Below are 15,867 nucleotides of genomic sequence, written 5' to 3' on the forward strand. Positions count from 1 at the left end.
AAAGAAAATTCTCCTGCCTATATACATAACTGAAAAAAATCAATATAATGGCTTAACTATAATTAAAGGAGAAATAAAAGGAAAATAATTTCTAATAAAGTAATATGTATTTCAGTGTGCAAATGCTTGTGTAATACTACACTAGAAAATATTATGAAACAATCAGATGCTTGTACCCACTTATAATAAATAAGCTTGGATTTAAGCAAAGAAGAGTCAGAAGCCATTGTGTACGAGAAGTACAGAAAAAGAAAAGAGCAGAGAATGTGTGTACCCTGCAATAACAGTGAGCAGTGATAACAAACTTGACTTCCTGGTGTATGATAAGAGAAAGAAGGAAATAACATAACTGAAGTAGGGATAACATTACATACTGGGAGGCAGAGGAAATGAGGAAGGATTATGTTCCTGCAAATGACCTCGGTCTTATTTATAAAAGGTGTGTCATGGTAATTCCCAGTGTTAAGATATGTGACAGGTTGGAGTCCAAGTGTCACAAAAATATGTCAGTTCTTGACATCGCAGCCCATTGCAAGGCATTCATTCAGTCTCTGAATGTTGAAGAGGGGCACATGAAATGTAGAAAGATTCTCCATAATGCAGGACTGTCCTTGCAGGATAGCCTGCATCCCTGGGTCCCTGCCAACTAAATGCCTGCAGCACACCAGAGCCTACAAGTTTCAAAAATGCCCTCAACGAAATGCTCTGGTCTAATGTTCCAGCAGGAATGACATTCTTTCTGTCATCCAAATTTTATTCTGTAGATTTACAGGCAGACAGAAAATAGACTTTCCGTGGGAAAGTGTAGACACTGGATGGATGGATGGATGGATGGATAGATAGATAGATAGATAGATAGGTAGAAAGAATGAATTTTTGAGGGCCTCCTGCTATACATGCTGCTCTAGAACTTTTGATCCCTTCCCTCTTGAAACAATAATCCTGCCTTTCTTGTGCTGATGATCATGGGACTCTTCTGGAGTTTGGCTGACTAGAATCACACCAGCCATAAATGGTTCTTTCTCATCCAGGTAGGATAGATGGTACCATCTAATTAGATCTTTGTGATTCTAAAATATATGCCACCTCCCACTTTTTATTTGGATGGGTGAGTGGGTGGGGTGTCTAGTTTATCCTGTCTCTCTTTCCCCCCGCCCCCCACTTTGTTTTTGGCCTCACCGTGTGGCATGCGGAACTTTCCTGACCAGGGATGGAACGCTCGCCCCCTGCAGTGGAAGCGTGGAGTCTTTGCACAGCTTGTGGGACTCTCAGTTCCCTGACCAGGGATTGAACCTGGGCCATGGCAATGAAAGCCCAGAATCCTAACCACTAGGCAACCAGGGAACTCTGTCTTTTAAGGCAGCGCTTCCCACCTGGGGGCCAAGGGACTCAAGGCTTGCCCTTGTAGCCGGCAGGAAGCTCTGCCTTAGGGAGACCGTTCTAGTGGCACAGTTTTCAGGGGGAGGAGGCTGCTTACAGAGGTGGATCAGTCCGGCACAAAGCACCTGCAGTTCCACAACTGAGGCAGAGTGTTTGGAAAAGGTAGATGACATGTTTTCCTTTACTGGCATTTTTAATTTGTTTTAAATTTAAAAGTAACATGTGGTTATTGAAAAAAGAAGTTTCAAACAATATACAGGTATATAAAGTAAAAAGTCCATTCCCCTTTGGTCTCCCGTTTCCCCATCCCTCACCCTAGTAAACATTTTCCATCCAAACTCTATTCTGTATATTTACAGACAGACAGACAGACAGGAAATAGACTTTCCATGGGAACATCTAGCTGTTGGATGGATGGATAGATGGATGGATAGATAGATAGGATGAGTGAATGAATGAATGAATTTTTTAAGGGGCTCCTACTCTACATGCTTTTCTAGAACTTGCTTTTTCACCTAATCATGGCCATGAATAAATATCTTTTCAGGACAATATGAATTGCTCTACCATGTTCTTTTTAATGACTGCATAGTGTTCCTTCCCAGGGTAGCTCATAGTCTGTGGTCTATTTAACCATTCCCTATTGGTGTATATTTGGATTGTTTCTGAAATTTTACTCTCATAAATAGAGTTGCTGAATAACTTCTACCTTTATCCATGCTCACTTGAGTTGATATTTCTTTTTTTTATATTTTATTTTTGGCTGTGTTGGGTCTTTGTTGCTGTACGTGGGCTTTCTCTAGTTGCAGCAAGTGGGGGCTGCTCTTCCTTGCGGTGCATGGGCTACTCAGTGCAGTGGCTTCTCTTGTTGCGGAGCACGGGCTCTAGGTGCACGGACTTCAGTAGTTGCGGTGTGAGGGCTCCGTAGTTGTGGCTCGCAGGCTCTAGAGCACAGGCTCAGCAGTTGTTGCGTACGGGCTTAGTTGCTCCGTGACATGTGGGATCTTCCCAGACCAGGGCTCAAACCTGTGTCCCCTGCATTGGCAGGCGGATTCTTAACCACTGTGCCACCAGGGAAGTCCTTGAGTTGATATTTCTGGGTAGATTTCTATAGTAGGATTGAGGGAATAAAGGGTTTGTACATTTCACAAATTGCCAAACTGCTCTCTAAAAAGATCCCACCAGAGATTCCCCTGGTGGCACAGTGGTTAAGAATCCACCTGTCAATGCAGGGGACACAGGTTCGAGCCCTGGTCTGGGAAGATCCCACATGTCACAGAGCAACTAAGCCCGTGCGCCATAACTACTGAGCCTACGCTCTAGAGCCTGCGTGCCTAGAGCCTGTGCTCTGCAACAAGAGAAGCCACCGCAATGAGAAGCCCGTGCACTACATCGAAGAGTAGCCCCCGCTCGCTGCAACTAGAGAAAGCCCGTGTGCAGCAACAAAGACCCAACGCAGCCAAAAATGAATAAATAAATAAATTTAAAAAATAAAATAAAATAAAAAGATCCCACCAACTGATACTCCCACCAAGAGAATGTAAGAGGGCTGGTTTCCCCATACTCACCCAACTCTGGGTGAGCCTTTCAATTTTTGTTGCCTATCTGAAAGGCGGCATAAAGAGTTTTCTTCAACTTACCTTAGAAAGGCTGTAAATTAAGAGGCAGCTGTAATTCTGTAGTTGCTCCTTGATGGTTGTGGAGAAGAGATGTAATCATCTCTTTGAAGACGCCCCTCCCCTCTGTCACCTCTGATTTGTAAGGTGACAGTTGTCCCTTTCCCATGGAAAGTAAGCCCAGAGGACAGAGTTTTGCAAATATCTGGCCACTGTTTCCACCTCTCCTGCCCACAGTCAGCCAAGCACTAGGCAACCCTTGGTGAGAGCAGATGGTCAGCATAGGCATGTCCTGACAGGTAATCCCACCCCTGCATCCCACCCCTCTGCAACTAATGGGGGGCCCCCCACCTGCTCTGTCTGTTCCTAGCCTCATGGCTGATCTTTCCTGGACATTTGATCTAGAAATTTTTCCATAGGAAGAAGAGCAAGAGGCAAGGGTACCGTGGAGAGGAGGCCAGATAATAGTCATGAGAAACATTTGTGAGTCTTCCTGGAGGAGGCATGCTTAGACACTGTGGTTTGAAAACCTTGTGGGTTTCTCAGAAGGTGGGTCTGAGGGCTACTGGTCATGATCAAGGAAAGACTGTTGGAGCCTTGTCCCAGATGCTGTTGACTTGGGCACTCTTTCTGCAACTTCCAGACATCATCAGGAAGGGGACTAGAAATAATCATCTATGCATCAAATGGTGCATCTGGAAGGGACCTTGACACTATCAGTTCCTGTGTTTTGTTTTATATTTTACTTTTTTAAATGAAAAATTTCAAACTTATAGAAAAATAGAATAATGTAATGAACACTCACACACCCACCACCTGAAATTAACAAGTATTAATGACTGCTGTTTGCTGTATGTAATTTTATGCTATATACTTTACAGGAAATTACAGATAATTATGACTTTCTACCCTTAAATACATCTCTAAACATTAAGTTCCTATAATTTAAATTTAAAAAAACTTTTTTTGGGGGGTTGGGCCATGCTGCACAGCTTGCGGGATCTTAGTTCCCCCACCAGGGATCAAATCTGGGTGGGCCCACGGCAGTGGACTGCCAGGGAATTCCCAAGTTCCTGTGATTTTAAAAGCTCTTCTTTCTTAAAGCAGCAGAACCATTTTATTAAATGAAATATTCTGTGCATGTCCAACAGATGGAGTTGTGCTTGAGATATATCCAAGTGGAGATTTCAAGTAGGCAGTTGACCGTGTGTGTCTGGAGCTCTGGACAGAAGTAGGAAGTGGAGATATGGGTTTGGGATGTGTTTAAAGCCATAGGACTAAATGAGGTCAGTAAGAGAGTGAGTGGAGAGAGAAGGAGGAGAGGAGGCCCCAGGCACTCTAGCATTGGAGAGAAGCCAGCAGAGGAGGCCAAGAGAGTGGCCTGTGGAGTGAGAGAAGCAGGACGAAGAGTGTCTCTGGGGCCAAAAGAAGAAAGTGTTTCAAGAAAGAGGGAGTGGTCAGCTGTGCCTGCTGTTGAGAGACTGAGTAAGCTGAGGGCAGAGAACTGACCATTAAATTTAGTACAGATGGGGAACCAAGGCCCAGAAAAGGGTAAAGTGAGAACTAGAAGCACCCATCTAACATATAGACCTCACAGATTACAGATGAGGAAACTGAGGACCACAGAAGGAGGGTGACTTGCCTGAGATCACACAGTGAGTTAAATGGCAGAGCTGGGACTAGAGCCCAGGCCCCTTGGTGCCCCCAAGGGTGGACTTGACCTACCTAACACCAGCCTTCTCCCTCAGGCCTCAAGCTGGATCCTCAGGCCTCAGTTTCTTGCTGGTAATTCCTTTGCAGAGGATTACCAAATACCCATTGCTGCTGCAGAAAATTCTGGAGAACACACTCCCTGATGCCAGTGCCTACCCTGTCCTTCAGAGGGCTACCTCTGCCCTCCAGGACGTGGTCACCAACATCAATGAGTACAAGAGGCGCAAAGAAGTGGGTAAGGACTGGGGGCATTTAGGCGATACATGAGTGAGAATGCTTCTAGTTACAAAAAACTCATCTCAAACTGGCTTCACCAGTAAAGGGAATATAGTAGCTCATGTAACCCACAAGTCCAGAAGTAATGTGGGCTTTAAGTAGGGTTTGGTCAGGGTGCTGGCATCATATCCCTGCAATTCTCTTGTCTCTGGCCTTTACTATGTGTCACCTTCCTTTTCAGGCTGGCCTCCCTCATAATAGTAAAGGGCTATTGCTGTCCTAATACTCACATCTGCACACCACATTCTCCAGGATAAGATGGGCCCTTTCTCCCCTTAGCTGTAAAAACTAAATTGGAGTTTCACTCTGATAGGACTCATTTGAGTCATATGCTCACCCTGAACCAGTTGCCATGGTTAGGGGAATGCCATGAACTGATTGGCTTCAGCCTGGGTTATGTGCCCTTCTTTGAACCTATCACTGTGGCAGGGGATGGGGGGATTATGTGAATTGGCTTATAACAGTCAGCACCCACCCCTTGAACTAAAGTGGAATCAATCTTATCTAAACCACATGTCTGCTATACTAAGCAGAAATGAATACTGGGGAGGCAAAGAGCTGTGTATTCATCAGGGGTGAGGGTAAGAGGAGAAAGTGGGGAGGTTGCTGCCTCTGAAGTTGTTAAAACAGAAAGGTCTGGAAAGTGAAGCAGTGTCCCAAGTAGATGAAAAGCTCAGGTGCACAACTCAGACCGTATAGTAATGATAATTTAGCTAATGTGTACGAAAGGCTAACTGTGACATGTTTTTTTCACTCATTATCTTGTTTGATCCTTATGATAGCCCTGAGGTTGGCAATGTTAGCCCCATTTCACAGTTGGGTAAAATGAGAACTTAAGTCATTTGCTCCAGACCTATCATCTGATGTGATCTCCTAGCAATCCTGTGAGGTGGCTAGCCTCATTTACAGATGAGGAAACTGAGGCCTAAGAAGTCAAGCAGGCAGGAAGCTCTTCAGTCAGGGTGCTCATATCAGAGTGAGGGCTCTGAGCCCTGCGCTTTTCCTCTGAGATTCACCATTCTAATGGGTGTGACTCTGACATTTGAGAAGAGGGCCCAAGAGATGCCTTGCCAGGTATGTCAGGGGCTCTTGCTTTCCCGGGTCAGCTCTGGTTCCTGTGCCCTCCTTCTCTTCTGTTGGTGCAGCCTCCAAGTACACCAAGGTGGAGCATCTGAGCCTCCGGGAGCGACTGGCCCGCATCAATATGCACACCCTTTCCAAGAAGACCACCCGGCTGGGCCAGCTGCTGAAGCAGGAGGCGGGGCTCGTACCCAAGGTGAGCACGGACAGGAGGAAGGGTGGTATCCCAGCCATCCCAAGGGGCAAGACTGTGCAGTGCGGGGTCTTAGACTCCTTTCGGAGATGAGGAAACTGAGGCTGAGGGAGTGAACTTCCAGCATGCGTAGCCAGGACGAGGCAGAGTAGGTGCCGCCACTTGATTCTGGAGAGCCAGGGTGGGGCTTTCTCCTCTGCATCTTGTGCTGCTCTTTCTCTGGGGTCTCTTGATACAGATAGGAGATGTCTGGGTCTTGGCAAGGAACCAGCCTTGAATAGGTACTAGTAGCAGCTCAGGTGGATTGAGTACTTACTCTGAACCAGGCATTAATGGATCCACTCAATGAAGTAAGTTCATACTATTCCCATATTGCAGATGAGGAAACAGGCTCAAAGAGAGTAAAACACTTGTCTAAGTTCACACAACCAGGAAGCAAGTGAACCAGGACTCACGGGCTCTTGTGTCTGATTCCATTGTCTGAATACAGAACCACCAAGCTGTACTTACTGCCTCTAACTGTCCCACTCAGTTTTGGGGCTGGAGGAACTGGCTCTGAGGGGTGGGTCTGTGGAAAGGTGGTCCCTGATAAGGACTTGGGAAATGGGTGTACACTGGCCCCATGTGGATGTTCTCGGCCCTCATAAGCATAACTTTACTCTCAGACAGAAGACAAGGAATTTGATGACTTAGAAGAGAGTTTCCACTGGGTGTCGCTGTGTGTGACTGAGCTGAAGAACAATGTGGCTGCGTACCTGGATAATTTGGAGGTGAGGATCCTGTGGTTAATAGTGGGTAGGGTGGGGCGGGGCTGGGATCCCTGGGCAGGAGTCATGCAGGGCCCATTGAACAAGCTGACAAAGACACCAACTTCAGGAACCAAATGGAAGAGGGCATACAGTTGCTGGCTGGAGGCCAGAAGAGGGGCCGTTCGCAAGCACTCCTCAGCCCACAGGTCATCTGACTGGGGCACCTTCTGAGTTCATTGAGTTCTCAGTGGGGCCGTGTTCTCACTGGGTAGGGTCAGAATTCACTGGAATCAGAGCCCTCTGGAGGGAGAGCAGGGGTGACAAACACAGGTGCTCAAAGGGACCAGGCAGGTAATATTGTTGACTGAAGTGTGCAGGTGTATAAGGCCTATTGTCTATTTATGAGACTTTTTTGGTAGAGTTCAGTATGTAGTAATAGTTGGAGTGTGAATGACCAAATAAATGCATGAATGGATAAAATGAAAGGGGTGAGGTATTCCTTGGCTCACAGGAGTTGTTACTGTGCGGGAATGTGGACCCAGTGCTGCCAGTTCTTCTGATTTTAAGGAAGAAGAAAACTGGAAATTCAGACCTTTAGGTGAAATCTCACCATGTGTTCATGTGAGCAGCTAATTAACTAAGAATTTAAATGTTATGTGGGCCCAAGAAAATATATTTCTGCAAACCACATTCAGCCCACAGGGACACTAGTTTGCATTCCCATCCAGCACATCACTTTCCTTTCACCAAAATTCCCCCTTCATTCTTGTCATGGATGCTGACTCATTCCATCCACTCTGCCCCTTTTGCATGGTTTTGTTCTCAATCACGTCCATTTGCACAAACCAGCTCAGTCAGGCGATAACAGACTCTTTGGATAATAGGATTTGGGGTGGCATTATTGAAAGTATGTAGAAGGAGGGAGGTTGTAGTTCTACGTTCCTCACTGTGGGGCACGTTCCCTGCTTGTTCCTGCTCCATCTTGGGCCCCCCAGAGGAAAGATCTGGACAGCACAGTGAGGCAGAAGAGGAAGGCCCTCAGAGAAAGAATGGAGGGGCCCTGAAAGAGAGAAACCAGAGGCCCATGAGAGACACATCTGGCTTTGCAGAGTAGAACAGATATTTGGAAGCTTTAAGGCTGTATTTCCGTAAATGCAGGACTTACACGACGGATACAGTGTTGACATGGAATCCCACAGTGAGAAAATGACTCTCTCTTTTAATCCTCAGAGTCCAGGAAAAGCCTCTTTTTCTGACATGTCTTAAATAAACAGGCAGAACAAGTCTCCGGCTGGAAACCTTCATCAGGCCATCACGCCCAGACAGAACTTAATAGCATTGTTTTTATAGCAGTTATTCTTACATGCTTATTTATGGCAATTATTACTGGCTTTCCCTTTATGGGAGTATCATAAGGTGGTTTTTTTTTTTTGGCCGTGCCATGCGGCTTGCAGGATCTTAGTTTCCCGACCAGGGATTGAACCCAGGCCCTTGGCAGTGAAAGCATGAAGTCCTAACCACTGAACCACCAGGTAATTCCCCATAAGGTGGTTTTTTTTAATGCATTGATTTAAATAGGGATGCTAGGTTGATTTAAGGAAAACTATTTTTTTTGAATTTTATTTTATTTTTTTATACAGCAGGTTCTTATTAGTTATCTATTTTATACATACTAGCGTATACATGTCAATCCCAATCTCCCAATTCATCACACCACCACCCCCACCACTTTCCCCCCTTGGTGTCCATACGTTTGTTCTCTACATCTGTGTCTCTGTTTCTGCCCTGCAAACTGGTTCATCTGTACCATTTTTCTAGGTTCCACATATATGTTAATATACGATATTTGTTTTTCTCTTTCTGACTTACTTCACTCTGTATGACAGTCTCTGGATCCATCCACGTCTCTACAAATGACCCAATTTCGTTTAAGGAAAAATATTAATAGAACTCGAGGAACATGGACATGGCAAAAAAAATCACAAAGGAGATATGTAAATGTGTGAAGTTGAGGCAGCACTGAATAGGGAGAAAGATGTTGGCTCAGTCTAAGGAGGAACTTTCTAATCACCTAAGTTCTGCAAGGATAGAATAGGCTGTGTGCAGACACAGGGAGGGTGTGCAGACAGCCTGGGCACTTCTTCCGGTCTGTGGTGGAGGGGGATTCAGGTGTGAGATGGTGACGACGGGACATAATTGGCTCTCTCATTTGATCCCATCTAGGCTTTCCTCCGCTTCCGGCCCCAGGAATACGATCTGGACATCCCTGGGGGGCCTGTGGTGCAGTACTGTTACCTGGCAAGAGACCTGCAGCTCCAGACCTTCCCTGAGTTTGTGAGCGGAACTTCTCCTTTCTTTTTTTAGGCAGGTGGCAGAGCCTATAAGAATAATATTTAGAAGCCAGGCCTTTTCCACGACTGTCACATCCATAACAGTCCTGGGTAGTCAGCAGGGCAGAGATTATTATTAGTGCATTTTCCTGATGAAAATAGCCCCAGCTAGTGTTTACTGACCCTTGTTATCTGCCAAGCACTGTGCTAAACTCTACATTCTTTCCCTCATTTAGTCCTCACAACACAGCTTACAGGGTAGATACTATTAATAGCTCCATTCTGCAGATGAGAGCTTGAGGCTCAGAGAGGGTGACCTCCCAGGTTATTCAGATGGTCAATGGCAAGGATCTGTGCCCCAAGAACTATGCTTTTGACCACCATTCCATACAAAATTTTTCAGCATCTGTGCACAGTAACCGTATTAAGAAATGACATATATATTGAATACTTATTCTGTGCTAGGCACTCTGCTTGTTACATACATTGTCCCTATTTTTCAGATGGGCACATTGAGGCCCAGAAAGGTTGGATGTCGTGCTAGAGGTCACAGCTGGTCAGTGAGGGTGGGACTGGAGCCCAGTCCTGCCACATCCAAAGCCCCTTCTCCCTGTGCCCCGCCCTCTGCCACCTCCTTCCTCAACTCCCAAGTTCACCTCTCCCCACAGAAGCAGCGGCTGGAAGCCCTGGTGTGGCAGCCATTGTGCAGCCTGGCCAAAGCCTTGGCCGGCCCTCAGAATCTGATCAAGAAGCGTCTGGACAAACTACTGGACTTTGAGAGGGTGGAAGAGAAGCTGTTGGAGGTGGGCAGCATGACCTATGAGGAAGAGGCGGCCCGGCACATGTACGAGGCACTCAACTCCCTGCTAGTGGCTGAGCTCCCACAGTTTAAGCAGCTGGCCGTGCGGTGGCTGGGCCAGATCCTGTGCACATTTGTGACCCTCCAGAGGGACCTTGCAAAGCAAGTGCTGCAGAGAGCAGAGGGCAGTTTGGCCCAGGTAAGGCCTCTGGGACTGGGGTGTGCCTGGGGTATAGCCAGGCAGGGCCTGGTCGCCCCTTCAGCCAGCTGTTTGCAGGGGCTGGTCTGGGCCTTCCAACAGGTGCTTAGGGGGAGGTTGTGGGGACCTTCTGGATCTCTCTTATGCCTGTTCTCCCTCCATTAATAGAGTCAGATCATGAAAGCAAGAGTGAAACTGGGACTCCAGGCCACTCTCAGGCTCTGGGACTCAGAAGCACAGGAGACTCTGCTGGGAAAATACAGGCCTTGGGGCCACTCCCTGGAGTGTATTAGAAGTAGGTAACAGATGGGACTTCCCTGATGGTGCAGTCGTTAAGAATCTGCCTGCTAATGCAGGGGACACGGGTTCAAGCCCTGGTCCGGGAGGATACCACATGCCGCGGAGCAACTAAGCCCGTGTGCCACAACTACTGAGCCTGCGCTCTAGAGCCTGTGAGCCACAACTGCTGAGCCCACGTGCCACAACTACTGAAGCCTGTGCGCTTGGAGCCCGTGCTCCACAACAAGAGAAGCCACCACAATGAGAAGCCTGCACACTGCAGCGAAGAGTAGCCCCTGCTCGTCTCAACTAGAGAAAGCCTGTGCACAGCAACGGAGACCAAATGCAGCCAAAACAAAACAAAACAAAAAGAAGTAGGTAACAGAGAAGACAGGGTCCTTTCTACACAGTCAGGAGTAAATGTCTCAAGCTGTGCTCCTGCCACTGTTACTACTTCTAGCAGCTGCCTCCTTGTGAGCCCTTATGGTACATCTGTTTGGAACACTTTCCATATATTGTTTCACTTAATCCTCACAATAACCCTACAGAATAGATATTATTATTATTCTCGTTTCAAAAGGAAGCCAGGGCACAGAGGTTAAGCAGCTTGCCCAAAGGCACACAGCTAATAGCTCAGTTTGAATCCTGGCAGTTCAACTTCAGAGCCTGGGCTCTGAACCATAGCGCCTGACAGCCTGTAAAAGGAGCTGTCTGCTGAAAGCATAAATAGGTCACAAAGAGGTTTAGACAAATCTCCAAGTGCAAACTTTGATTTTAGAATTTTGAAGATTGGGTTGGTATAGGAAAGAAATCTCTCTCTGATGTCAACATCAGAGCTTAATGGCCTGTGGATCTAAGCTCTGGAGAAATTTCGGTACTGCTCATACCGCATGCTGTCTCCTGTGCTTCATGTGCCCCAGCTCAGCTTTCCCCATCCAATCTGTTGCATAAAAATTCCTCTAAAATTTGCCACCCACCCCCATCACTATCTTTACAGCCCATAGTCCCCCTCTGTATCTGCAGCCTCCACTTCCAGTGCACCACTTCTGAGTGTGACCACGGTCCCTTTGCACAGACTCCTTCTTCAGCCTGGAATGTCCCTCCCTGTTGCCCCCATGCCTTTCGTAGTGCCTGGCCTATGGTGGGGCCTGCCCAAATATGTGACAAATGAATGAATCTCTCCATGAAGCTCTCAGAATCCCCCTCCTCCAGGTGGGAGAACCCACCTTCCCATCCTCTGTACCCCAGCAGCCCTTAGGATGTGCTTCTGCTAAGCACTTATCAGAGCCTGCCTCCTGCTGGCCTGATGGATGAAGCCGGTTCCCCTCATTGAGCTTTTCTTCTTTTTGGCCCTCACAGCATTTAGTACAGAGTTCTGTCTCAGACACTCTTTTTGAATTAAGCCTGAACCATCTGCAAAAAGAAGCATTGCTCTTTCCTGAAGGCAGAGGGTAAATTTGATTAGATGATCTTTTCATTCTTCTCTCACCCTCTAGTTTTCTGTCCAGGGGAAGTCAACTTCATAAGAGCAGAAAGAGGGCATTTCTTTTTTTCTTTTTTCTTTCTTTTGGGGGATGGGGTGGGGCTGTGCCGTGTAGCATGCGGGGTCTTAGTTCCCCGACCAGGGATCGAACCCGTGCCCCCTGCATTGGGAGCACTGAGTCTTAAACTCTGGACCGCTGGGGAAGTCCCAGAAAGAGGACATTTCTTGATTGATCCTGTAATACAGAATCTTAGGGCCTGTCAATGATTGATGCCAGCTTCCTGTGTGTGTCGCATGGCCCATTCACCTGGACAGTCCTGTGGAGCCTGGGAAAGGCCCACATGGTAGAACCTCAATCTGTCTTCATCCTGGGGGTAGGGGAAAGGCTCTGAGCTAGAATGAAGCGTGGTGATTTTGGTGACCAGCAGAGAGGACATGTCTCTGTTAGCTGTGGGGCCCTGGTCACTCCTAGGCTGTCTGATGAGAATGCAGGAGATGACCAACAGGGCCAAGGTCCCGGGATGCACCATCATTCAGAGCTCCTCGGGTTCCAAACCAGCTCAGGCATAAAGACCTGTATAACTGGGAGGCCAAGGAGGGGATCAAGCCTCGGGCCCAGCTGCAGTCAGTGTTGCCTAGCTGCAGTCAGTGTTGTCGAAGCTCTGACTTTCACTCCCGTCTCCTGGCTGTTTCCCTCTCTGGGTTGGTTTTATTGTCAAGCAGGCCTTTTCTGCAACGTTGGAGAGAGTGGCTCCCAACAGCTCTAAGCGTTTACATTTACATCTCAGAATCTAAGAGTCACCCTCTCATTCTCAGCCTTCATGTACTAAATCTGATGGGAGTGGGAGTTAGGGATTGACATGTACACACTGCTATATTTAAAAATAGATAACCAACAAGGACCTACTGTAAAAAATAAAATGAAAATGAAAAAGTAAAAAATAAATTAAAAAATTAAAAAAAAATCTGATGGGTGGTTTCCAATTGGCCTTGCTCTGCTCCACTATCTACTCCCTGACCGATCACAGTGCTTAGGAAAAGGGATGCCATGATGGCCAGTCCTGTGGTCAGGCACCAGGAGGGGCAATACCGCTGGACCCCCAGAGAAGGACGCTTCCTTAAAGGAAGGTGGGGCAGTAGCCAGGCCAAAACAACAGCTGACCAAGACATAAAGGGCCATCCTAACACAACTAGGGCTGGGGTGTGGCTGTCAGGGTCTCCCTGTCCCCTCTCTCCCAAGGAGGGCTCTGATGACAGTGTCTGTCCCCACCTAGCTTCCCCACCACCACCTCTCTGATCCAGCCTTCAGGAAGCTGGTGGAGGATGCACTGGGCCAGACCAGTCATCAGCTTCACTCCTTTCAAGAGAACTTCGAGAAAGTGCTGCCACCTCCCACCACACAAGTAAGTGTCCCTCCTTCCCCTGCAAAGACTATCCAGTCCTTCACCTGCCAGTGGAGTGAGGTCAATCCCCTATTTCCTTTCCCTTTTCTTGTCCCAGTGTTCCTCCCCCTCTCCTTTCTCTGTGAGCTGGGGGTGGGGGTCGGGTGGGAATCTCATACACACACACACACACACACACACACACACACACACACACACACGCTCTTCATGGGCAGTAAGCATAAGAGTGCACACACACACACACACGCACGCGCGCTCTTCATGGCCAGTAAGCATAAGAGCACGCGTGTGTGCGCGCGCACACACACACATGCACACACACATGCTCTTCATGACCAGTAAGCATAAGAGCGCACGTGTGCACACACACACAGTGCACACACATACGCTCCTCATGGCCAGTAAGCATAAGAGCACGTACACACACACACACACACACACACACACACACACATACGCTCTTCATGGCCAGTGAGCATAAGAGTGCATACACACACACACACACACACACATACGCTCTTCATGGCCAGTGAGCATAAGAGTGCATACACACACACACACACACACATACGCCCTTCATGGCCAGTGAGCATAAGAGTGCACACACACACACACACACACACACACACACACACACACACACACACACACTGTTCATGGCCAGTAAGCATAAGAGCAGGTCAGGAAGAGGAAAACGCAAACATTTTACTCTTAGGTGAAATTAGACATCATAATGGCTAAGTGGCATTTACAGCCTGAAACTTGGAGCTTCAAATTTTTCTCAAAATTTACCGTTTCCTCACCACCTTCTCATGGAACCTGCTTCAAATACTAGCATTCAAGATGAATTAAAAAATTTGAATAAGAAGTCATTTAAAATTTCTTTTTGCTGTGGAATTTTTAATTGCAAAGGACAGTATCTCAGCTGCATTGTGGTTTACAAAACTTTGGCCAGCCAAAGTCTTTTTTTTGGTAAAGCATTTTTCTCTAAAATATAACAAAAGGGTATCTTGCAGTCCACTTGAAGAATTCTTCAAGAATATATAAAATATTGTGTAGTTACTTTTAGTATATTTGAAAAGTAACTGAAGTAGCTGAAGGGAGCACGGGCTCCCAGAGCATCATGAAACCTGGTTTGAGAAAACAAACTGTATTTAGTCACATGTGAGATGTGAAGTGAAGGGTCAGGAGACAGCTCCAAGATTCCCCAGAAGGGAGAAGGGGCCTCAGAGACACAGGGGGGCAGTAAAGGAGCCCAGCAGAGCTGGACAGATACAGGCGGCCTTTGCACCTGGCCAGAGCACAGAGGACATCAAAGACCATCAGAGGTGTATGTGCACTTCAAGTGGGGCTGACTCCTCCTGGGGCCACAGCTATCCCCGCTTCCTCGCCCACCCTGAGATGCCCCAGCAGAGGACTCATCAGGGCTGCCGCATGGGCTCTGCAGCTTGGGGAGAGGAAGGGTGCAGAAAATCAAGAAGAGAGCAGCCACTCAGATGAGTAATGGAAACTTCTATCTTTTTCTACTTAAGACAAAATAACATTTTTCTTATTGGAAAAGCAATCCATGCTGATTGCAGAAAAAAAAAAAAAAAGAAGATACAGAAAAAATAAATGGGAACATCATAGTCCTAGTGTGTTGGTAGGAAGAGAGGAGACCCCCCCCAGCCCCACCCTCCCCGCCTTCTCTCACCCACCCCTGCAACATGCACACACCCTCCTATACATTCTTGACTTATTTGGCTACGCGTACAGAACCCAGAGGAGTGAGGTGGCCACCCAGGACAGGAGAGTCCCAGTGAGATCTTTACAGGCCTCCCGGTCCCTCCAGGGAGCACTGCTGTTCTCTGCACAGGTAGGGGCAGAGACTTGAGAAAGAAGGCAAACGTTTGCTACTCCATACTCCTGTTAACACCACCATTCTGAAAAAGAGCTACCCTGTCTCTACACTTCCATTTGAGGGCCTGTTTAGAAACCTGGAGTTCTCCTGGTTCTTGATCCTGATTCAGGAACCTATTGGAGGTAGGGGTAATGGCAGAGTCCATGCCCAAATGTCCCTGAAGGGCACCTCTGCCTACCTGCCTACACCCAGCACCTCTCCACCTGGAAATAATCATATAGACTATGATGAATATATATCTATCTATATATATCTAGCGAGAGAGAATATATAATAAATCTATATCCAACATTTTAAATTTCTTCTTTGTTTTACAAAAAGGGGACAATCGCCTGAGTCCCTTCTTGTTGATACTTTTGCTGGAAACAGTGAATGAAAAAACAAAGGCAGTGCCAGGAGATTTTTAGATGCTCTGAAAATGCACTGAATCATTCTCTTCAACTAGATGGCAATTTCCATCGGGGAAA

At 47.1% G+C, this 15,867-nt stretch overlaps 1 protein-coding gene across 7 annotated transcripts in view; it reads left to right on the top strand.

The window, feature by feature from the left end:
- Positions 1-15,867, top strand: part of ARHGEF37 (Rho guanine nucleotide exchange factor 37) — a 74,896-nt gene that overhangs the window by 52,012 nt on the left and 7,017 nt on the right. For all 7 annotated transcript variants that reach the window (XM_060296428.1, XM_060296430.1, XM_060296429.1 and 4 more), the window contains 6 exons: positions 4,745-4,944; positions 6,131-6,261; positions 6,924-7,028; positions 9,231-9,341; positions 10,006-10,335; positions 13,372-13,500. In XM_060296428.1, coding sequence (XP_060152411.1) covers positions 4,745-4,944; positions 6,131-6,261; positions 6,924-7,028; positions 9,231-9,341; positions 10,006-10,335; positions 13,372-13,500 — 1,006 coding nt within the window. The remainder of the gene's footprint in view (positions 1-4,744; positions 4,945-6,130; positions 6,262-6,923; positions 7,029-9,230; positions 9,342-10,005; positions 10,336-13,371; positions 13,501-15,867) is intronic.

This window comes from Globicephala melas, chromosome 3 (genome assembly GCF_963455315.2).
Source record: "Globicephala melas chromosome 3, mGloMel1.2, whole genome shotgun sequence".
Lineage (NCBI taxonomy): Eukaryota > Metazoa > Chordata > Mammalia > Artiodactyla > Delphinidae > Globicephala > Globicephala melas.